The sequence below is a fragment of the Nicotiana tomentosiformis genome, chromosome 6, assembly GCF_000390325.3.
Source record: "Nicotiana tomentosiformis chromosome 6, ASM39032v3, whole genome shotgun sequence".
In the NCBI taxonomy this organism is placed as follows: domain Eukaryota; kingdom Viridiplantae; phylum Streptophyta; class Magnoliopsida; order Solanales; family Solanaceae; genus Nicotiana; species Nicotiana tomentosiformis.
Window position 1 is genome coordinate 13,205,030 of NC_090817.1, and position 25,620 is coordinate 13,230,649.

At 38.9% G+C, this 25,620-nt stretch overlaps 2 protein-coding genes across 2 annotated transcripts; both read right to left on the minus strand.

The window, feature by feature from the left end:
* Positions 1-279: 279 nt before the first annotated feature.
* Positions 280-2,111, minus strand: LOC138893587 (uncharacterized). The gene is made up of 3 exons (XM_070178223.1): positions 1,940-2,111; positions 1,062-1,145; positions 280-767 (listed from the first exon to the last, which is right to left on the minus strand). The coding sequence occupies exons 1-3, from the start codon at positions 2,109-2,111 to the stop codon at positions 280-282; spliced, it is 744 nt and encodes a 247-aa protein (XP_070034324.1).
* Positions 2,112-3,017: 906 nt separating this feature from the next.
* Positions 3,018-4,034, minus strand: LOC138893588 (uncharacterized). Its single transcript, XM_070178224.1, has 2 exons — positions 3,812-4,034; positions 3,018-3,667 (listed from the first exon to the last, which is right to left on the minus strand). Exons 1-2 carry the CDS (start codon positions 4,032-4,034, stop codon positions 3,018-3,020), a joined length of 873 nt encoding a protein of 290 aa, XP_070034325.1.
* Between the last annotated feature and the right edge of the window lie 21,586 nt (positions 4,035-25,620).

Consider the following 25,620-nt stretch of genomic DNA (forward strand, 5'->3'; position numbering starts at 1 on the left):
TCTAATCTTGTGAAGCCATCAGTCTGGGGTTCTTCTCTTTGCTATCCTAATCCTAAGGTTAGGTGATTGAGATTTTTCTAGATTGATCAACCTCCTCCCTAAACTAGGCAGTTCAGAGAATGAATGAAACTCAGATGAACCTGCAAAAGAGAACACAATGTTAGCTATAAAATCCGCCACTGAGTTGCCTTCTCTGAACACATGTTGAAAGATCACATTGAAGTTGTCCTTCATCTCTATAATTTTCTTCACATCCTGTGCAATTACCCAAGGAGGATCTCATTCCCCTTCTATCGCCTTCTTTATCACCAATGAATCAGTCTCCAGTATGAGAGGGTAAAAATTATGCTCCATACAATATTCCAACCCTTGAAGAATAGCCTTAGCTTCAGCCACCACATTAGTTGTAATTCCCAGGTGTACTGCCCTAGCATACACCACATCACCTTCATTATCCCTCACACAAAAGCCTAGGGAGCTAGGTCCAGGATTGCCTTTTGAAGCTCCATCAGTATTACATTTGTACCAACCATGACAAGGAATCTGCCATATTACTCTTGTAGTGATCAATATAGGTTTATATCCTTCAAAGTATTGAATCATGTCTGGCCATAACAATGGAATATTAGGGATCCAAGCATACCTCACCCTTCCCAGTTGATACAATGTCCTATTTATCTCATGAATCACCCTATTTATGGACATTGAACCACCATGTTTACCTACATTTCTTCTCTTCCACAACTCCCAAGTGATGATAACTGGTACTGCTTGAAATAGTGGCTTTAATTTAGGAAAAAACTGAGCATACCACCAATGCCTTATAATCTGCTTCAATTGAATCAATTACACAGAAATTCCAGCAGCCCCCATGAATAAGTTCCATACCTTAGAGACAGTAGGACTTGTGACAAATATATGCTCAATGGATTCCTCTTGGGGCTGCTGACAACACCAATACCTAGACATCACCATTTTCTCTTGCCTCCTCCACATGTCATCGGTGGCTATTTTCTGCCTCTATAATCTCCAGAAGAAGAAGGCTATCTTGAATAGCAAACCTTTAATCCACATTAACTTGAATTCCTGATTAGGATCTGCCCTATGCCTTAATATTTGCCAAGCACTGCTAACACTAAACTTGCCTGAAGGAGTTGGCATCCAGTATGGCTTATCTCAATATCCCTCATTGCCTTCATAGTGCACATTTAGCCTTATATGTTCTGCAATTTCCTCATTGAAAGTTTGATCTAGTAGCTGATCATCCCATGTTTCCCCTTGCCGCAGTTCTGCCACCTCTTGAAGACATTCATTTATTGGAAAGTCTTCGGGAAATACATGATAAAGTGCACCCAATCCAGTCTAATTTTCATGCCAAATATTAGTTGTTCCACTCTTCAATTCCCATACGATCTCATGTTCTACTTCTTCCCTAACATTCAGCATTTGTCTCCAAACATGAGACCCTCCCCTAAAATGTACCACAGTTGGTGGCTCCTTCTTGCAATACTTATTCCACATGAAATTAGACCACAAAGATTTTGTGGTCCTAAACCTCCACCATAGTTTAGCAAACAGTGCCCTTGAGACATCATTTAAGGACCTAAAACCTATCCCCCTTCCTCTTTAGGAAGGCAAAGATTTTTCCATTAAGCCCAGTGTCTGCTTCTCCCTTCTTCCTTTGGGCTCCAAAAGAACCTAGCAAAAGTCTTATGTAGATGCCCTAGGATGCTGTTTGGTGGATCAAGGACTGATAACATGTGAACTGGCATACTTTGCAACACACTAGAGATGAGTGTTGCCTTTCCTCCAAATGACAACAGTTTTCCTTTCCATGAATGCAATTTAGCCTTCACCTTCTTGATAAGCTCCTCATAATAGTCCTTCCTCCTTCTAGTGTAAAAAATAGGACACCCTAGATATGTGAATGGGAATTTACCTCTTGCAAATTCTGTAATAGCTCCAACTACCTGAAATAATCCATTAGCAACCTTTGAATACATGTAGTATGAACTCTTATCTTTGTTGATCATCTGACCTGATATCTTCTCATAGTTCCCCAACACTGCCATAATCTTGCTCAAATAGGGAGGATGAGCAAATGCAAACATTACCGTATCATCAGCATATGCCAAGTGGTTTAAAGAATCAGACCACTTAGGCATTCCAAATCCCACAAATGACTTGTCTTCAAAAAGCTTATTCAAAGACCTGGAAAGTACCTCAACTGACAGAATGAACAATGCTAGAGATAGGGGATCCCCTTGTTTCACACTCCTTGTCGACTTAAAGAACCCCGAGGACTGCCCATTCACCAATACTGAATACCAGTTATTTGACATCAAGTTCCACACCATGTTGATGAAGTGTTTAGAAAATCCCGTCTTCCTTAGCATATGCAATAAGTACTTCTATGAGACCCTATAATAGGCCTTAGCCATATCAAGCTTGATTACCACATTAGTTGTCTTTCCCCTTAACTTTATGTCAGTGACAATTTCTTGAGTAAATAAGATATTCTCAAATATACTCCTACCCTTTACAAATCCGGATTGATTAGGAGATGTTAGAGATGGCAAAAAAATCTCCAATCTGTCATGTAACACCCTAGACAAAACCTTGTTAATGAAGTTGCTCAAACTAATAGGTCTTAAGTCAGAGAAGGTCTCGACTCTAGGTTTCTTGGGCAGCAACACTAGATTGGTGTGAGTGATGGATTTAGGCAATGCATCTCCTCCATAGAAGTGTAGCACCATGTTGTGTATATCAGCACCAATAACATCCCAGCATGTTTGATAAAACAAGCCAGTGAATCCATCAGGGCCACTAGCACTCTCCCCACTAAGCTCAAAAATTGCTGCCCTTACTTCTTCAATTGTTGGCAATTTGCTAAGTTCCAAATTCTGATCCATAGTGACCATTGAAGGTACATTATTGAGCAAGGGAAATTCAGAAGCATCACCTTCATTTGTGAACTGTTTTTGATTGAAGTCCACTGTAGTTGTAGACAATTTCTCCTAGTCTTCAATCCATACCCTACTGCCACTTTTAATCCTCTTCAGTTGCAATTTCTTTCTTTTGCCATTGACATGGTTGTGAAAGAAACTTGTATTCCTATCTCCTTCAGCAAACCAATTCATCCCAGCTTTTTGCTTCCAACACTGCTTCTCAATATTCAAGTATTTCTTCAATTCAGATTGAGCATTTTGAAGCACAATCCTATTCTCAGTTGTAGGCTCTTCTTCAAACAACATCTCCTTCACCCTAACAATGTCCTCCAAAATAGTCAATTGCTTGAAGATATCACCAAATGTTTCCCTATTCCATTTTGAGAGTGATGCCTTCACCCTCTTTATATTCTGCTTCAACATCAGAAATGGATCCCTTATGAAATCAGCTTCCCAATTCTGCCTCACCACATCCATAAATGTAGCATGCTTTGTCCAAAAGTTCAAGAATCTAAAAGGCTTGACAAACTTGGTTGTCTGCACCCCACATGTCATTAGCAATGGTGCATGATCTGATCCAGTTCTGATTAGATGCTCAACTTCAATAGTTGGCAACATGTTCTGAAATGGAAAATTCACAAAGATCCTATCCAATCTCTTGAATATACACTCAGCATTGGATCTCCCATTCCACCATGTGAATGGACTTCCTTTGTAGCCTTGCTCAAACAAACCACAAGAGTTTACACAAAATGCAAAATCCTCATATTCAGGAGGGTGTACTGGAAGTCCCCCTATTTTCTCATCTTCATGCAATAACACATTGAAATCCCCTCCAACCAACCATGGTAATTCCATATTACTTGCTAAATAATACAAGTGATCCCACAAATCCAAACTCTCCATTGCTGAACATTTTGCATAAACAAATGTCATCATCATGTGCTGCCCCAGGTCATGATGAAACACTCTCACAGTCACCTGTTGCTCAGTATCCTCCATTAATTCCCATTCCACCACTGCATCGAAGAACAACCATATTTTCCCATTAATATTTGTATAAGCAGTCTCCATATTCAACCTCATTTTATATCTCTCAATGAGTCCCTTCTTTTAAAAAGGCTCCATCAATGCAACTACACAAAAATTATGCTCTCTATTCATATTGATCACCCTAGAAAAGGCCTGCTGTGTATTCACAGACCTTATGTTCCATATTAATATTTTGATCATCATCTAGATAGAGAAGCTGCCCTCCTGGGCATTATTCTTGAAGGTTGTGGTGGATCTTTACTCTGATTCTTCTTAGTTTTTTTACCTCCTTTAGCACTAGTTGTGGGTGATAAATCCCCTTCCCTAGCCACTTGTTTGAAGTTTTCGGCAGTTAATTCATCATCTCCTTCATCCTCCATTGGATTTTGTCTCAATAAGTCTTCATCAATTGGTGTCACATTGTGTGTAACTAAATCATGTAAATGTTGTAGAGGAGTCTTAGTTAGAACATTAAGATGTAGTTGCATGGTTTGATCAGTGCCAGATTCCATAGGCACTTCCTCTATTTCCCCGGATGCTCTTGGAACAATTGCCCGCTTATCAGCCTGTTCATACTCCTTGAATTGTAGTTCATGGACATACGCCGGAACACCATCTACATAGGCCAAAATCTCTCCAGTGGCTCTAAGGTTGGGGTTTACTGTAGCTGCCTCATCAGGTGAACCTGGTTTTAGGCCTGGCGTCGCCAGCATATCGCTAGGTGAGCCTAGATTTAGTCCCGGCGTCTCCAGCATATCTCCAGGTGAGCCTAGCGTTGCCAGCCTATCGGCAGGGGAGCCTGACTTTAGGCCTGGCGTCGCCAGCCTATCGCCCGGTGAGCCTGGCTTTAGGTCTGGCGTCGCCAGCCTATCGCCAAGTGAGCTTGGATTGTTGTTCTTCTTCACTTTGTCTTCTATTGTCTTTGTTTTGCCCAGCTGATCATTCTTAACCTCAACTGCATCGCTCCATAAGACCTTTGTAGAGTTTACCTCATCAAGATCCTCCATCCGCTCAGAATCTTTAAAAGTTTGAGATGGAATCGCATGACAAGATTGGTTTGTGGTCACATTGAGTTGTTTTAGTTCCTCTTTGCTAGTCCCAAACCTTCTATGAATCCAGTCGATTGTGGACTGAACCCCAGAAGGAGTAGGACCATCTTTAGATACTTAGGATATCAATGTATAAGTATTTCTTCTTATTTTTAGGTAATCTTTCTAAAATATAGTGACTTCAGGGGTGAATGCTTTTATATTTGTTGAATGATTTTATAAAATGTTTAAATCATCTTAAAAGAATTAAAGTACTTTTAAATTTTATTTTAATATTTTACTTAAATAAAATGAAAAGATTTCATTATTGTCTTTAATAACAAAATTTTGAGATGATTTATTTACTTATAATAGTAATTATTAAGTAAATCTATTCATGTCCTTATTCGTAATTTGATACTTAAAAGCACTTCTTGGAAAGCTTGGTCAAACACAAATTATTCCTCAAAAATACTTTTCAGATTGATTAGCCAAACACAAATTGCTTCTCTTCAACAAATATTTTTTTCGAAGCACTTTTCAAAATAAACTAATTTTTCCAACTTGGCCAAATAGGCTACACCATAAAAAGAGAAGGGAGCAAAGATTAGGGTCAACAGAAATAAATAGTATATATTAGTTGTATTTTTTTTATAACCGAAAATTACTGAACTAGTAATACACGATATGAAACTCGATGAATAACGAATACTAGGAGTACATAAAATTTCCTCTTTTGCTTTTTTCTTTTCTTTTTAATGGTGAAAGAAAATGAATATCATCCTGATTTAAGTGAATAAAGCTAATACTATACGACTTCTCTAACTAGAAAGAAAAAACATACAGGATATAATGAAAATAGAATTAAAGAAATTTAAGGAAAAACAAAACAAGTTTTTTTTCTGAAAAGGACCGACACAATTTCCGAAAAGATTTCCACTGCCGGGGTTTGAACGGATTCCGTCAGTCATGAGTGGAATTGACAGTGCTACAGCAGAATTTGTTAGTGATATCCTACCAAGAAAACATAATATACTAGTGTTCTTTTCATTCTGTTAAATAATTTAGGAACGAAATTTCACATAAGTTTAGTATTACAAAAATTGTAAACATTAATTTAAGCTGGTTAAAACTCAAAACTAGTAAATTAGATAATTATTGACTTGATATTTGCATGGTTGTTAATCATACTTTTTTTAAACATATAGGTTATTGGCAATCATATATTGAATGATTTTCAAGACCTTTGAAATTACAATTTACTTTGTTGAATATTTCTAATTGAATAACTATGCAAATTTGTTTTTTTTTTAAAAAGGAAATAGTGGTGCACGTACTATGATTATATTAAATTGTGATCGGGTTTGTTTGAACATCAGATCGTATTTCTTTAATAAGTTTCAGTCGTCATCATATTTGTCAATACGATATACCAAATAATAAAATCTCTATTCAATTAAAGGGACTTATATAGTCATCGAATAACTTCTTTGTTCTGTAGTTTTCTTTATTATATTATTCAATATTTAGTATTATTACATTGTTAATAGAAATTTTTATTAGAATATTACTTTGTTTAATATTTTATCGTATATTCTATTACTCCTGAAATATTTTTTTATTTTGAAGTTTATTCTATTGTTCTCAATAATATTGTCTGAATTTTAATGAATTAAATATCTATTAAATTGAAGGGACTTATAGTCATCGAATAACTTTTTTGTTATGTATATTTCTGTATTATATTATCCAATTTTTAGTATTATTACATTGTTACAAATTTCAAATCAATGTTATCCATTCAAATTGAGTACATCATGTTAGCACCTAATTTTTGACCATATTTAAAAAAAATCACCTTCTACTATGTAAATATTTTTAGGGATTTAATCTACAATTACTTTTTTTATGGGGTAAAAATTAAAAATAATTTAAAATGTCAATTATTACTATAAATATTATTTTTATTTTTATCTTTATTTAAAATAAAACAAAAAATTAAATATTTTTTTTAAAATTTCGGTTAGAATATAAAAAAAGGAAAAGGGAAAGTAGGGAATTAAAAAATAAAAGTAAAGGAATGTGGGAAATAAAAAAATGAAAAGTAAAACAAAGTGAAAAATAAATAAATAAAAGTAAAGGTAGGTGGGAATTAAAAAAAGTAAAAGAAAGTAGAAATTTTTTTAAAACAGTAAAAGAAAGTAGATTTATTTTTTTTAAAGTAGAAGAAAGTGGAAATTAAAAAAAAATAAAGAAAGTGCAATTTAAAAAAAGTGTCACGACCCAAAATCCATTAAAGGTCGTGATGGCGCCGGGCACCGCTGTCAGGCAAGCCAACACTAAATACTTAATTTGGCTCTCGTTTTAATATTTTGAAACCACATTTTTCCTTCCATTAAATAGTAGAAGATGAAATTTACAGAGTAAATGATAATATTTTTAACAAATTTCAATACAAAATAACTCATAGTCACCCTAAAACCCAGTGTCATAAGTGCATGAGTATCAACTAGGAATGTAAAATAAAATACAACATATGTCCGGAATACAAACTTGGACAGGAAAAATATAAATACTCTGAAGGAGACTTTGCCGGCTACGGGTCGTAATGTGGAATGCAGCTTGCGTAAGGCCCCGTATGCATACACGCCTCTGCTCTCTCAAGGCCACTAGTCACATTTGTACCTATACAAAACAATATGTAGCAAGTGTAGCATGAGTACGTAAGCAACGTGTATCCAGTAAGTATCTAGTCTAACCCCAGAGAAGTAGTGACGAGGGATCGACATCGACACTCACTAGTGGTCCAATAACATAAGGTACAGTAAAGGGGGTAGCAAATATGAGGCAGAGTAAATAAATAAAATAAATAATTATAAAACACGTGATACAAATCCCCCTATTTACGAGGAACTCAAGCTCTTCATTAGAAATTCCCTCCTTAACCGGAGCATATATATAGATATAGTGGATCTCATCAAGTAGCTTACCATAATTCAAATCTGGAAATTTACCGATACACTGACTTCTTGCCAAGTCTTACGCACGATTTCATGGAGATATGATATAGTAAATACCGAGGCGTACGACCCGCTCCAACATAATAATCAAATTGTGCACTGCCGAGAGTCGAACGGCCCAAACCATATGATAAATCAATTAACCTGTCGTGGCGAACGGCCCGCTCCCATGAGAGTGTGGTACATAAATCCTACCGAGGCGAACGGCCCGATCCCATAAGTATAAGAAGTTTTGACGGGTCCTTGACCCCACTCACGAATAAACATGTGAGTTGTAATTTCTTTAACAAAAAGCCTTTCAATAAAGTATATATATATATCGTAGAAACATGTCGTAGGAGGAGCGAAGTTATTTGGTGAAAAATCGTGAAATTGTGAAGTCTCTATAATGGCAAATCTACCCGGACAATAACATGTAAAATAAGGAATTAAATAAGCAAGGAAAATCCCTATAGTACAAGTAAAACATGGTGTGAACCTAAGTCTATCCGGACAATAACATGAATCTAATTACGTACGGACTCTCGTCAGCTCGTCCGTACGTAGTCCCCGCAACAAGTTGCACCCATCAAATACAACACCTAGGGGTAGTTTTCCCCCTCATAGAGTTAGAAATGAGACTTACCTCGCTCTGAAGTTCCATAACCGGCTCCAACGCCGCTCTAGCACCTCAAACCGATGACCGCCGATCCAAAACTAGTCAAATAAGATGCAACCCAATCAAAATATATTCTAATACTCATAATTAATCAATTTATAACAATTATAAACTCCGCTCGAAAAATCGATAAAGCAACCATCGGGCCCACGTGCCCGGATTCTGAATTTTTTTGAAGATAAACACTACCCATAGCATTACGAACTCCAATATATAATTTATTCTCAATTCTATGCCCAAATTCATGGTCAAAATCCAAAAATACTAATTTCTAGATTTGTTTTTCAAAATCCCAAATTTTTACAAATTTTCATGTCTTAATCAATGTATAAACCTTGTATTTAACTCAAAACTAGAAGAAATCACTTACCTCTTGATGATGATGGAACCCCCTCTCAAAATGCTCTCAAAAATCGCCTAAGTCCAAGTGGGAAATGAGGGAAATGAGCTAAGTCTCGGAATAAAAGCCCTTGGCTCCAGTCGCAGAAGTCGCATTTGCGACAGGGGGTTTGCAAATGCGACCCCTGACAGAGTTGGCCGTCATCACAAATGCGATACAGAGTTTGCAAAAGCGAACTCTTGAGGCTTTGTAAAAGCGACCATATTGTCGCAAATGCGATGCATTCCCTCAGCAGCCCAGGTTCGCAAATGCGAACACTGCCTCGCAAATGTGATTGTCGCATTTGCGACCAAAACAACGCAATTGCGATCATACCAAAATCAGCAATCCAACTTCTTAGCAAAGCACTCTGAAGCTACTCCGAAACTCATCCGAGCCCCCGGGGCTCCAAACTAAACATCCACACAAGTCTAAAAATATAACACGAACTTGCCCGAGGCCTCAAATAACATCAAACAACGTCGAATTCATGAATCGCCCCCCATTCCAAGCTTAATGAACTTTAGCACTTCAAATTTTTACATTCGATGCCGGAACCTATCAAATCACGTTCGATTGACCTCAAATTTTGTACACAAGTCATAATTGACATTACGGACCTACTCCAACTTCCGGAATCATAATCCAACCCCGATATCAAAAAGTTCACTCCCGATCAAACTCCTCAAAAACCTTCAAATTCCAGATTTGGCCAAATGACCTCAAAATGATCTACGGACATCCAAATCCACATTCAGACGCGTTCCCAATACCAGAATTACCATACGGAGCTATTCCCAGGCTCGGAATCCCAAACCAACATCAATAACATTGAAATGCACTTCAACCCAAATTTAGGAAATTCTTCCAAAATGCCAACTTCCATAATATGCGCTGAAACGCTCCCAGGTCATCCAATCCACAATCCGGACATACGCCCAAGTCCAAAATCATCATACGAACCTGTTGGAACCTTCTAATCCCGATTCCGAGGTCGTTTACTCAAAAATTACACTTTAGTCAAATCCTCTAACTTAAGGCTTCGAAAATTATAATTTTCTTTCCAAATCAACTCCGAACTTCCCGAAATTAAATTTCGACCACGCATACAAGTCATAATACCTAAAGTGAAGCTGCTCAGGGCCTCAAACTACCGAATGGCATACTTGGGCTCAAAATGACCGGTCGCGTCGTTACATTCTCCCCCACTTAAACATGCATTCGTTCGCGAACGTGCTAAAAACTGCTCTGGAGTTGTTTGAAATCAATGTTTAACACCTCGTGCACCTACCCGTGCTACCATAACCCAGTTGAGCACATTTTCTGGAGCAAACCTGAAAATCCTCCCTTTTTATCTAGCCAAATAAGCCTTAAAGCCAAATTCCAACATATGAAATCCTCTACCAGGTTAGTTTCCAACATATGAACACCGTATTATTCACTACATGATGCACCAATACATGTTTGCATACCTTCGCGGAATCCACACCATGCACCGCATAATTCACATGACCATGATAACATCCCCTGACAACAACAGTCGAAATCTCATGAATTCGATGCTCACAACACACCTTATGACCCATATAAGTCATGTTCCAACTCTTGCAATACTGCCACGACATAGAAGTTGTGTAGAACTCATAACTACCTACCAAATCACAATTTATGGAGTCTCTCCTCCCGATAAGAACCATTACCTCATTCTGGACTGAATAACAATATTTACTTTTTAATATGCTTTATATAAATCCGATCACACTGATCCCAGGTCCAATAATCTCGTCTCAACCAGTACAAGCTACTCAGGCAATAAGCCACCTCAGACACTGCCAAAAATCTCATATGATGCCACAATGTGCCAACAAGCTACAGACTCGAAGGCCATACATAAGGAAAAACAAACTCTGGGAAGAACTAATCAACCCACGTAACTAATTAAACAACCGAATGGATGTTATGAACCTTACTCAGGAAATGAGAAGCAAAACATGCAATAATAGATATGGGAAACTGTACTCAATAACACACTGTTGCGGCGTGCAACCCGATCCACACATGATACCGTTGCGACGTGCAACCCAATCCAACCATGATACCCATAGCGGTGTCCCACCCGATCCAATCAACATAATAATCTAAAGAAAACACACATCGAGATGTAACACTCATACACATGAAATTCCCGAATATCAACCATAAGCACGCCAAGTGAAAATACAAATCCTGGGGAGATGGGTAGCGTCACGCGCTACAAAACTCAAGCACAACTAAGGTGCGATATATGATCTGAATCTCGAGAGCCATCCTACTCACATAATATCACAAACTATACGGGACCTCAATACGAGTGCGAATAATCAAACCACCTCACAACCCACCTGGTATAATATATATTACATGGAATAGTTGACGACAAAAATAACATCCAAGGCTCGAAGACCCTTCCGAAAATAACCCTAAGCTGAGATGAGCACATCCGACCTGAAATAGAGCCCACATTCACATTTAGATCCATCCACGGACCTCAAACCATTTCTGATCATACCATGCTTGACTAAGTAGCCCCTCAAGGACCCATAATGACCCATTCATGACACATAAAAACAACCGTCAAATTCGGAATAAACTTCCATATTCCAAAACCAAATGAATTGAGCGCCCTTCAGGCATACATTCTCACATTAGCAATAGTACCACAATTTCCATACTTGGTTTTAAATCTTTAACCAATCAAGTGACTACATGTCACACTTATACAATCTTCCCGTGGAATACACTCTCACAACCCTCTGCACCAGGTAACAAGTCTGCATATCCATACCACCAGTCACACTAATGTTGTAAAGCAAATCAAGAAGCTGCAAATCAGTACACAAAGCCTCTTACACAGGACACCGATCTCAGGTGACGCTAAGGACAATACCATCTTACTCTAAATATCTGAATTCTAACCTGCTTATCCGAGCTCGTGACATTCTTGTTAACACCAAACTGCAACCTTGATCCTCAGCTTCCAATTTCCCATGCCGCTCACTGCACCTAACATGCCAATACGTGAGAGTACAAGAATTCCATAATAACCCTTGATCCACTAATAGGATAAGCACTTCATCATATAGAAACCTTTTACTTAGCTCATTTCGGAAGAACCAATGAAACATGCAACCTAATTCCTAAAACACAAAAAATACAACCTCGTGTCGTAATCTAAACTGCCATAACTCTTCCGTAAATCCCTTTACATAACAAAGCCATACGTGTCGAACACCTCCCAAGTCAACCAAGTTGTGGTGGTGCTCAAGCCTAAGTGTACAACCACAAACTACATGTATTACTTCACGCTGGAGAAACTGGCTACTGCCATAACCGTGCTGATTCAACCATTACCAACCGAGCCACTTCTTCTAATTTACTCGGGACTTGCCCTAGAAATAATGATAGCTCCATTCAGAACATGATGAACCCAATCTGCACTCATCCTGAGTGACCTTATATCACGAGACCACGTTTTCTCCAAAACCCACGAACCATCTCATACTCTCCTTATGCGCATATTCACATCTTCAACTGGTACACCTATTCTGAAAATTCTTCCATGAATCCAAAGTTATTTTCTTCCGTTCCTCCGATGATGCACCGCATACTGTAGACAACATAGAATATTCCAAGTCCCATTTTCCATAATCCGTTGCCAAAACTTGATATGTAACCATACCACGGACTCGAAATCCTTAGGCACCGCACTCTGAATTTTTGAACCCACTAGAACCATTGTTGAGAGTCACCCACTCTGACTTATTCCCAATTATGACCAAACTCCAAGGCCCTGCTAGCATGTGAACACTCTCTCAAAGAAGCAACCGACTAAGTTCATTTTCCTTGTACATCACATCCCCACGAAGCATAAAGTCTGAGTCTTCCTAAAACCTGAACATAAATCGATAAGGCCAATTACAACACACATTCCTCGAATCCTTTGCTCAAATTACCATTGATGTTATCTTTCCTTAGTCATGATAACCCGCCAATACACTGATAACCAGAAACCGCACAAGTTGACAACTACGCAATCCAATCATTGACGGTGGGCTCTCCCACTTATCTTGAATCTACCATTGCATAACTCTGGAACCCACTAAGATTCCTTATCCCCTATTGACATGATCTTACACAACCAACCCGCCAAATTCCTCGAAATCCTTATGTTAAACATTTCATGAACATTCTGAATCACTAGCCACATTCACATATTCGACCTCTTACTGGATAGCCAGTAAAATTCTTCATAGAAGCTTCATCAATACTACGCAACCGCTAACCTGCTCACAGAAGATATCCCACCGGTGGAAATTCTATGCCGACATCCTCCAACAACGCTGCACCGAGTACAATTACCACGAAATCAATAAATCGTCCTGAGCCCGTGCCCATTCACCAGTTGTACAAGTCCGTTCACTCCTCATGGACATTAACTAAAGGTGAAACAATACATTCCAATCCAAAGTCATGTGGTATCTTGCTTCATATTAGGCAACTCCCTCCTGTCACACCTAATCTTCCTCAATATAGCAGCCAATATTCCAAATTAATCCCGTAGACCTAGTCACTGTCCACCATGAATCCCAAATCACTCTAACTTCCCCCAAGGTGTGTGGCTATCCTACCATAGAACCCATATGCTACTCTTTCACTCTCCCACTTTGGTCAAACCCTCTCCTTTAAGCAACTACTTGACTTATGTTTTCTTATATTTGGCCTTCTGGAAGTTTAACCACCGCAAGACACCTCCCACATGTCCTTCCTCATCCTTAGTTGCCTAGTTGTTGCCCCAATTCCAAACCCATCTCTATAAACCAATAGATCGCTACCACTCTAAACCTCTCCGAAGATCATCCTTCTCGAGCCATCCATATTAGGATTACCGATTCGATCCTGAACCACAACACACTGTGCCATCTGATAGCCGCTTCCCCGACACCATTAAAAATACTCTACCCCAAAGGCGATTTGAAGAAGGTCATAACACCGGCGAACTTAACACATTCAATCAAGGACGACAACACCACATCTCGGATGAAGACTCCACCACACTCGAAAGTACCAAGTCTCTTTACTCCATCAATCCAACCTGAACATTCTTAGTCTGATTGTCTTTCCCTCCATTGGAAATAAAATGCTAAACTTCTGAATCATGCACTGAGAAAAACCTCCTTTCAATTCATCCATTGCCCATATACGTAGACAAGTATCCTACCATTGCTTTAATAATGTGCGATAATAACTCGTGAACATCATAGCAATTGGTGCACAGACCCAAAACCATCAGAAATACGGCTACTGAGCTGAGATGACAGAACATCCTTCCACCAGGCGACGACATCAGCCCAATCAAATATGCAAGGAGAAACATCCTGCTCTACCTCAGTAGTGCCATAAAAATCCCTCGATTCCAAATTTATAACAAGCTCTTCACGTCACATAAGATTGAATGGGAAGGAAATGAAGGCATAAGCCTCAAAAGAATCAATTCGCACGATGGGGAATCAAGAAGGGAAGTGCTCCTAACAGCCTTGTAGCCTCTCGAAGATAAGTACAGGCGTCTCCGTACCGATCCACAAGACTCTACTAGAATAGCTCATGACTCGTGAGACCTAAGTGAACCTAGCGTTCTGATACCATATTGTCACGACCTAAAATCCATTAAAGGTCATGATGGCGCCGGACACCGCTGTTAGGCAAGCCAACACTAAATACTTAATTTGGTTCTCGTTTTAATATTTTGAAACCATATTTTTCCTTCCATTAAACAGTAGAAGATGAAATTTACAGAGTAAATGATAATATTTTTAACAAATTTCAATACAAAACAACTCATAATAACCCAAAAATCCGGTGTCACAAATGCATGAGTATCAACTAGGAATGTAAAATAAAATACAACATATGTCCGGAATATAAACTTGGACAGGAGAAATATAAATACTCTGAAGGAGACTCTGCCGACTGCGGGTCGTAATGTGGAATGCAGCTCGCGTAAGTCCCAGTATGCATACACGCCTCTACTCTCTCAAGGCCACTAGTCACATTTGTACCTGCACAAAAGAATGTGCAACAAGTGTAGCATGAGTATGTAAGCAACGTGTACCCAGTAAGTATCTAGCCTAATCCCAGAGAAGTAGTGATGAGGGGTCGACATCGACACTCACTAGTGGTCCAATAACATAAGGTACAGTAAATGGGTAGCAAATATGAGGCAGAGTAAATAAATGAAATAAACAAGTATAAAACACGTGATACAAATACCCCTCTTTACGAGGAACTCAAGCTCTTCATTAGAAATTCCCTCCTTAACCGGAGCATATATATATATATATTGATATAGTGGATCTCATCAAGTAGCTTACTAAAATTCAAATCGAGGAATTTACTGATACACTGGCTTCTTGCCAAGTCTTACGCACGATTTCATAGAGATATGATATAGGAAATGCTGAGGCGTACGGCCCGATCCAACATAATAAATAAATTGTGCACTACTGAGGGTCGAACGGACCGAACCATATGATAAATCAATTAACCTACTGAGGCGAACGGCCCGCTCCCATGAGAGTGTGGTACATAAATCCTGCCGAGGCGAACGGCCTGATCCCATAAGAATAAGAAACTTTGATGGGTCCTTGACCCCACTCACGAATAAACGTGTGAGTTGTAATTTCTTTAACAAAAAGCTTTTCAATTATATATATCACAGAAACATGCCGTAGGAGGAGTGAAGTTATTCGGTGACAAATCGTGAAATCGTGAAGTCTCTACAATGGCAAGTCTAGTCTCAAGTAGAAATGTAAAATAAGGAATTAAACAAGCAAGGAAAATCCCTATTGTACAAGTACAATATGGTGTGAACCTAAGTCTACCCGGACAATAAAATGAATCTAACTACGTACGGACTCTTGTCACCTCGTGAGTACGTAGTCCCCACAACAAAGTTGCACCCATTAAATACATCACCTAGGGGCAGTTTTTCCCCTCAACAAGTTTCTCCAATGCCGCTCTAACACCTCAAACCGATGACCGCCGATCCAAAACTAGTCAAATAAGATGCAACCCAATCAAAATATACTCTAATACTCATAATTAATCAATTTATAATAATTTCCAACTCCGCTCGAAATATCGATAAAGCAACCATCGGGACCACTTGCCCGGATTCCGAAATATTTTGAAGATAAACACTACCCATAGCATTACGAACTCCAATATATAATTTATTCTCAATTCTATGCCCATATTAGTGATCAAAATCCAAAAATACCAATTTCCAAGTTTTTTCTTTCAAAATCCCAAATTTCTACAAATTTTCATGTCTTAATCCATGTATAAACCTTGTATTTAACTCACAACTAGAAGAAATCACTTACCTCTTGATGATCGTCTCAAAATGCTCTCAAAAATCGCCTAAGTCCAAGTGGGAAATGAGGGAAATGAGCTAAGTCTCGGAATAACAGCCATTGGCTCCAGTCGCAGATGTTACATTTGCGACAGGGGGGTTTGCAAATGCGACCTTCTCAAATGTGAACAAAGCATCGCAAATGCGACCCCTGACAGAGTTGGCCTTCATCGCAAATGCGAACTCTTCAGGCTTCGCAAAAGCGACCATATTGTCGCAAATGCGATCCATTCCCTCAGCAGCCCAGGTTCGCAAATGCGAACACTACCTCGCAAATGCGATGGTCGCATTTGTGACCAAAACATCGCAATTGCGATCATACCAGAAGCAGCAATCCAACTTCTTAACAAAACACTCTGAAGCCACTCTGAAACTCACCCGATCCCCTGGGGCTCCAAATCAAACACCCACACAAGTCTAAAAACATAACACGAACTTGCTCGAGGCCTCAAATAACATCAAACAGCGTTGAATTCATGAATCGCACCCCATTCCAAGCTTCATGAACTTTAAAACTTCAAACTTCTACATTCGATGCCTGAACCTATCAAATCACGTCCGATTGACCTCAAATTTTGCACATAAGTTATAATTGACATTACGGACCTACCCCAACTTATGGAATAGGAATCCGACTCTGATATCAAAAAGTTCACTCCCGGTCAAACTCTTCAAAAACCTTCAAATTCGTGCTTTCACCAAATGATCTCAAAATGGCCTACGGACCTCCAAATCCACATCCGGACGCGCTCCCAATACCAGAATCACCATATAGAGCTATTCCCAGTCTCGGAATCCCAAACGGACATCAATAACATTGAAATGCACTTCAATCCAAATTTAGGAAATTCTTCCAAAATGCCAACTTCCATAATAGGCGCTGAAACGCTCTCGTATCATCCAAAACCCGATTCGTATATACGTCTAAGTCCAAAATCATCATACGTACCTGTTAGAACCTTCCAATCCCGATTCCGATGTCGTTTACTCAAAAATCACACTTTATTCAATTCCTCCAACTTAAGGCTTCGAAAATTAGAAGTTTCTTTCCAAATAAACTCTAAAGTTCCTGAAATTATATTCCGACCACGCGTACAAGTCATAATACATGAAGTGAGGCTGCTCAAGGTCTCAAACTATGGAACGACGTGCTAGGACTCAAAACGACCGGTCGGGCCGTTACAAAAAGGAAAGTAAAGAAAGTGGAAAAAAAAAGTAAAGGAAGGTGGGGAATATATTTGTTTTTAAATAAAAGAAGAAAAATGGGAAGTGGGAATTTTTTTATTAAAAAAACAATAAAAAACAAATCTGAAAATTTTTGAAAAGTCTTCTATAAATAGAAGAGAAAAATGGGAGAAGAGGAGGGAAGGAGAAAAAAAAAGAGAAGAGGGAATTGAGAGAAATGTTTCTTCTTCTTTTTCGCTAAGGGAATTTCTACTCCTGTCATTCTTTCTTCGTCTTTCTTTCGAAAAATCCAGCAATTAATCACCCAAAACCCAACAACAGTACTTCAAAACATCCTTTTTTACACGCCAAACAGTGGAGTCAATAGTCGAGGTCGAGGATTCCGTTGGAGCTTCATTCACTAGCTTTGATGTTCTTCTTCACGTATGCTTGCTCGATGTTCGTTTGAGTTATTGTACCCGTTCTTGGAGACTCATTTACTTAAAAATTTTGCATCAAAGGTTTATTCTTCTCTCTATTCTTTTTATCTTATTTCATGTGATTTTATTTATTTGCCTTTAAACTTTATAAATAATAATGTAAATTAGTCCTTAAATTCTATATGCTTAATCATGTTTCTGGAAATATGGTATTCAATTGTTGAGTCGTAGGGTATTGGTATATGATAGTTTATTTATTCAAATATCTAAAATCATACACTTCTTCCACAAGTAATTCCATAAGTCATGACTATACAATAATCTCAAAATTTAGGAAGAATAATGAACATTGTTAGAGTGATTTAGGCGCGCTTTTAATTAGTTTATCGCGATTATGTATACTTTCGCTTGACATAATTATGATTTTCAAAATTAAAACCAAAGTATGTGGTCACGCAACTTTGGCCAAAATAATCTTAATATAATATAATACCATTAATTGTATATACATACGCGTGACATGATTTTGGCACAATAAACAAAACGGATTCATACACATGATTCGTTTCAAAGATAATTCTATATTTTAATAATTAAAAACGGATAGATAAAATATGGAAACCAATAAATCACAGTTTATCCAAAATTTAGTTCAAGCCAAGTTGTAGTCAATAAAGCGACCCATGCTAGAGCTACGGGACTCGGAAAATGCCTTACACCTTCTCCCAGTCAACAGAATTCGTTACCTAGAATTTATTTTTGCAGACCAATAATAATATAGTCAAACCTTCCTTTGATTAGGGATTCAAATAAAAGGTGACTTGGAACACCCAAAAAATCAATTTCAAGTGGCGAATCTGTAAATAAAATAATCCCTACTCAAATTTGTCACTTTAATTGGAAAACCTCTTTAACCCACAACAATCCATACACATACATATATCTTTTGGGGGGTAAAGAGGGGTGTGACAGCTCTGGCGACTCTAATGGGGATGACTAATAAGAATTCGAGCTTTGTATATTGATTCTTGTTTGGCTTTTATCATGTTTTGGATATTATTGTGTTTGGAAGCCTAATGTGCTATTTGTCACTTATTTACCGCTTTAATATTTATTTGAACTGTGATATAAATTGTATCCTCTCTCGCACCCCTCTGAGTCTTCTAATAGTTAGTTATGTTGTATTTGCCTACTAGCATCACAAAATTTCTGTCTTGAGATAAAGCCAGTTTACCAGCTTCTGGTGAAGGATTTAGCCACACATGTTTAGGCGGGAGAGCCGTTAGCTAGTCAGTGATGTTCTACTATTGGTGACGCTTGAAGCTCCTCGGCTCAGGTTGTCCACCCGGGTAAGCCAGGTCTAGATACCATCTCCTTTAAGATTTAAAAACTTAGAAGAACAAGCCACAAGCAATGAATATCCCTAGTAGGCTACGCTTTATTTGCATCATGTGCATTGGACTTAGCGGGACCCGGCACAGAGGCCGGGCCCGTCTAGGACAGGTACTAATTTTTCATACCAACATGTTTATTTTTATGTGCTATATGTAACATTATTTGATAGGCTTTACTCAAATGTTGACCGGATTTAGGATAGATTGATTGAATAGAGAGAGAAAGAGAAACTTTCCTCCACGTTTTCATAAAGTTCCCATTTTTAAAAAAAGTTTTGAAGGGTTCTAATGTGTAAAATCACAATTTTCAAAATATTTTTTTATTTATTTTAACCAAACTACGCGGGTTTGATTCTCACCGGATATGAGATACGTAGGCAACCATCATCGGGTTCAAACCCTTTTTTTTTTTTAAAGAAACATTAAAAAAAGTGTCTGTGATATATTTTTTTCAAATAATAATAATAATAATAATAATAATAATAATAATAATAATAATAATAATATAGTCGCTTAGTCAGTTTTATCTCTTTTCACCAGTTTTGCCCTTGCGTCTGCTCCTTTTGTTAAAATATCCTTGAAACCTTCCTCAGAAATGTGAAATGGTCATTTTAACAAAAGAGGCCAATTCTTTTTTAATTATTTTTTTATAGAGTAAAACCCGAGAAATCGGAATTTTTGTGTGTCAATAATATATTTGATCAAATCCTAACCCCGTGTCAGGGTAAACAAGTACACCATGAGTGGGGAAAGATGTAAGTTGAAATGAGGCCCAGATCAGAAGGGATACCAGATTTTCTGATTGTCGATCAGATACCACAATTGTTATGGGAGTGGTGGAGAGACTTTAAGGAATATGAGCGAAATCAGATAAAAAAATTACTTGGGACATTTGGTTCATATGATTACGATCAAGCCCAGGAGGGATGTGATCGAAGCTTTGATTCCGCACTGGGATCCTGAAAACAATGTGTTCCATTTCAACAACTGTGAAATTACTCCGACCTTGGAGTATATCACCCATTTCCAGGGGTGGGGTCGCAATCTTTGCCGCCAAAGGCCCATAGTACCAAAAAATGTGAATGAGGCTAGGTTTCTGAAGCTCTTGAACATAAATTACGGACAATATTAAGGTTTAGTAGGTAAGTGGATTAAGTTGGAATTTTTGTTTCACTTGTATGGCCTAGAATGCAATTTCGAAAGGAATGTGGGAAAATTGAAATCAAGGGAAGATAAGGAAAGAACTACTTTAGTGAGCTATGGCCCAATCATACTTATGATCACCAGAAAAGAATTGATGAATGTGACTTAATAGAAGGGACTGACGCCTGGAAAGAACTACTTCTTACTCTGTCCGCCAAACGGATCACTTGGAACTACGATTGGTTTTTCTCTAAAGAGGTCATTTGTGAGTTTGCATACCATTCTTATTTGATACTCATAGGATTGGACGGTGTTCAGCTCTATGCTCCACTTTGGGTAATGCACCAATTTGCGCAACTACAGGAGGTGCCACCAATACGAGATATGAGCAAGTTCTGTTATGATTTTGGTAAAAATCAGCCTCATGACGAAGAAGAAATTATGAAAATTTGGTATGCAAGTAAGGTCTCGGAGTTAAATGAGATGGTAGAAGACCGAGATCGTGGAGAGGTGATCCCTAAATATATTACCTGGTTTCATGACCCTTCGTCATTTAGAGATAGGCCTAAGGGGTCCAACAAGAGGAGAAATGATCAAAGAACTATAGAAAAGCTAAAAGAGGAATTAGAGCATGCTCGGATGACCATAGCCAAAAACAAGCCCAGCAGCAAGCCGGAGTCGCTCAAGTTCGTTTAAATATTGAGAAAGATTATCCGTCTGCCTTACGGGTCATGGATAAAGATCTAAAGCATTCTAAAAATGAGGCGGCCAGCTTAGAAGAAGAACTAGCAAGCACGATTGGTTTAGTCAGAAGAGTTGAGGCAAATAAAAATGTTGAAATGCATAATCTGCAAGAAGACTTGAGTATCATTGAAGAGGATACACACAAGCAACAATTGGAGTTTAATCAGCAGAGAGAGCAGTTTGAAAGAGAAAGGGCCTATTGGATACGCTCAAAGGTTCAACTTTATGCACAATTGAAAAAATAAAAAGGCAGAAGAGGGTCATCAACATGCAGATTTTGAGGTAGAGCGGCGTCAGTGGATGATTGAGAGAGGTGTGCTAAACCGTCGTATTGAAGAATACGAGGGACGTGAGGCTCAGATGGGGCACACCCTCAACACTACCCAGATGTGGTTGCAGAATTGTCACGTGAATATGGGGCAAGCCAGAGAGCAAGTACTTCAATTGGCAGAGAAAGCAGCATATATTCATGATGATAATCTCCATCTAAACAATGAGAAAGTTGGTCAACAAGCACATGCCCTCGTTCCACAGTTGCCGGCGGTGTTGCAGAATTTGTACCAGACTTTGGGGGGAGAGTGGAGGCCAAAGGATGCAGACCATTGATGATATCAGTTTAAGCAAGCATTCCATTTAAGATTACAGCTTTAGTGCAATCAAATTAGTTTTTAGTTTCATTTTCATTTGTCACATTTTTAATTTTATATTTGGAGGCTTTTATTCCTATCAAAGTTTATTTTATTCCAATCATATTTATGTCTTTAGAGTCAATTGAGTTAGTTTCTATATATTTTACTTTTTCTCTCATTGTATTTAAAAATAACAAACATTGATTGAAAATGAATGAAAAATATTCTATTTTGTTTCATAAAAAAAAAAATTTAAAAATTATAAATCATCAAAATTGTTATTATTTCCCCCATGAACTATGCAATGATCTGATTCATGCGGCGACATGATACGTAGGCAACCCCCAAAAGGTTCGATCAAATATTTTTCAATGACTCTAGAATGAGGGATCAAAATGAGGTAAGTGAAAAAAATAGAGAAGGAAATAAGAACGTCAATAAGAAGCAACTTTATACGCCGGAATGAAATATGAAGCCTTCCAAAAGCATGTTAGAGATATTAATAATCTTAGGAGCATAGCATATTTACGTGTGACTCGTATCTGTTAAATGCTTAACCCTAACATGTTTGTTGCCTCTTATAAAGTAAGCTTAAGGTGGTTGGTTTATGGTGAAACTGGCAACACATCATTACTTCACCAGATCTAAGGGAAAAGTAGCAATGGCTAAGACTGATGAGATCGAGATGGTCAGTGACGATCCCCAGGGTCAGTCAGTTGAGCAAGAGTCGGAGGACATAAGAAAATTGGTACAATAATTGTCTGATGTATATTAAGCTTGGGTTACCGGTCAGCCTCCACCGTGGGGTCCCTCATAGGGAACTTCCACTGTACCCCTGGCTACTCAACCACCGCTCCCTGCAATGAGCAATCACATTCTACCACCAGGGTATGTTCCAAACTACAGCCTCCATGCTACCCCTGATACCTCTAATATACGACCTACAGTCGCACCGGTCAGGAACACCCCTCTCGTCATGTCTGGCGCACCGGTATATACAATCTCGTCACCACCTCCTCTGATGAGGCCAAAAAATGAGCCACCATCTCATGCTTATGATAGCCAATACTACTCTCCAAATATGGATTTCAGGGTCCCGGCTCTATACAATCAGACTCCTCAGTACGAGTCACCAGTGGAAAAAGAAAAGCGTGCCAAGAAGATTGAGCCGAATGAGATGGCTCGGAAAATGAAAAGACTTGAATAGAACATAAAGAACATACAAGGACTAGGTGGTCAAAAAAGTATTTCATTTAGTGATCTATGAATGTTCCCCACATCCATTTGAAAGACCCTAAAATTTGAGAAATATAATGGACACGGTGACCCTATCGCCCACTTGAAAAGGTATTGTAACCAACTGAGGGGTGCAGGTGGAAAAGAAAAATTAGTGATGGATTATTTTGGGGAAAGTCTTGTGGAGGTAGCCTCTGAATGGTTCATTGACCAAGATATCTCTCACTAGCATGTTTGGAATGACATGGCCTAGGACTTCGTCAAATAATTCTAGTACAACATTGATATTGCACTAGATCATAATTCCCTGTCCAATATGAAGAAAAAGCCGACTGAAAGCTTTATGGAGTATGCCATCAAGTGGAGGGAGCAAGCGGCTAGAGTTAAGCCACCTATGGATAACCATGAGTTGATCACTATTTTTCTTGAGGCTGAAGAGCCTGATTACTTTCAGAACATGATGTCCGTGATGGATAGACCTTTTGCAGAAGCAATTAAAATAGGGAAGATGGTCGAAAATGGCCTCAAGACTGGCAGAATTGTAAGTCAAGAGGCTCTCAAAGCCACCACCCAAGCAATCCAAAATGGGTCGGGAAGTTTGGCAAATAGAAAAAAAGATACAAGAAGGGTCCATGATTGACCTCGGGATCCAGGGAAGTTCAAAGAGGGGCATCACACCCTTATGTGCAAGTTCAGCAGGGGCAATCCAGCTACCCTCAACATTATTATCCCCCGCCAATTCCTCAGTACTTTGTGGGCCCACCATAATATACAATGTTTAATACTCAATCATATGCTCGGCCTCCCAATCAACAGGTGTGGGCACTAGCTCCAAGGATCCCCCGACCTCAGTAGTAAAATTTTCGGACACCCTACAATGCTCGTCCCAGGCAGGATTATGGTCGAGAGCAGAGGCCAGTGGAAAAATTCACTCCATTGGTTGAATCATACTCTAATATGTTACAGAAGTTGAGGCAGAATGGCGTGATTGGACCCATCGCTACCCACCATATGCATCCTGATTCACATGGATTTCAAGCAAATGCTAGATGTGAATATCATTCAGGAGCCCCGGGGGATAGCACTGATGACTGTTGGACTCTGAAAAGATCCATAGAAAGACTCATCGCTGAAAAGTTGATTGTGTTAATGGATGTCGAAGATCCCCCTAATGTGACAAACAACTAGTTGCCAACACATAATGTTATTCATTTTGTGGGAATGATTGGCCGAGATCAAGAATGCAAGCCATTTGGTCGAGCAGGAATGACAGTGGAAATGATTGAAGAAGGAACATGACTGGAGGTAAGTCCAAGCCGAGATGTGCCGTTGATCGTGAATGGTGCTCAGTGCTCAAGGAAGGCAAATTTATTTGTTCTAGAAATCTCGAGGTTAGAAGTTCGCTACAGTGTTCCAAGCCCAAGGTTATATGTCCTTGGAGGCCATCCCACCACAAGGCATAATCATAGCGGTACAAAGGGTATAACAGAGCCAATCATAATCAAACCTGTCGTGCAACCCCCTGTGACAAACACAAAAACTATTCCTTGGAACTACACCAAAACTGTGGTGACCTACAAAGGCAAGGAAATCATCGAAGAATTGGGGGAAACTGGAGGTTTGACTCGATCAGGGAGGTGTTACTCTCCGAAAGAGGTGAGGAAGGCCAAGCAAATCAGAGAAGGCCAAATTCCAATAAAAATACCAGTCACTGAAGAAGAGGCGGAAGAGTTTTTGAAAAAAATAAAAGTTCAGGATTACTCAATCATCGACCAACTGAGGAACTCCTTCTCAAATCTCTCTGTTATCTCTGCTCATACATTCAGAAGAGCACGGCCGTGTACTAATCAAGATCTTAAACGAGGCATATGTCTTGGAGAAGACCATAGTAAATCAGTTAGAGAAGATTTTGTGAGGTGAACATAATCTCCTTTACTGAAGATGAACTCCCTAAGGAAGCAGCTAGGCACAATAGGGCTTTGCACCTAACTGTCAAATGTGAGGGGCACTACGTAAAGCGAGTCATGGTTGATGGAGGCTCGAGCGTAGATATATGCCCTTTCTCTACTTTGCAAAGCATGAAGATCCATACAGACAGAATCCGACCCAGCAATGTCCGCATTCGGACTTTTGATGGCTTAACAAGAGATACCATTGGGGAAATTTGCCTCACCATGACAATTGGGCCGGTCGATTTTGAATTTGTCTTCCAAGTAGTGGACATGAAAACTTCTTATAACTTTCTTCTTGGAAGGCCATGGATCCATATCGTTCGAGCTGTGCTATCCATCTTGCATCAGATGCTCAAGTTCGAACATGACAGGCAAGAAATTATTGTTTACGGAGAAGACGAGT

Coding starts and splice junctions, on each gene's coding strand:
- LOC138893588 (XM_070178224.1), bottom strand. CDS start 4,034: ATGAGGTTGAATATGGAGACTGCTTATACAAATATTAATGGGAAAATA. Junction 3,668..3,811: donor TCACTTGTATTATTTAGCAA/GTAATATGGAAT, acceptor TGTTTGAGCAAG/GCTACAAAGGAAGTCCATTC.
- LOC138893587 (XM_070178223.1), bottom strand. CDS start 2,111: ATGTTTGCATTTGCTCATCCTCCCTATTTGAGCAAGATTATGGCAGTG. Junction 1,146..1,939: donor TATTACAGAATTTGCAAGAG/GTAAATTCCCAT, acceptor CAACTCCTTCAG/GCAAGTTTAGTGTTAGCAGT. Junction 768..1,061: donor CAAGTTAATGTGGATTAAAG/GTTTGCTATTCA, acceptor TATTTCAAGCAG/TACCAGTTATCATCACTTGG.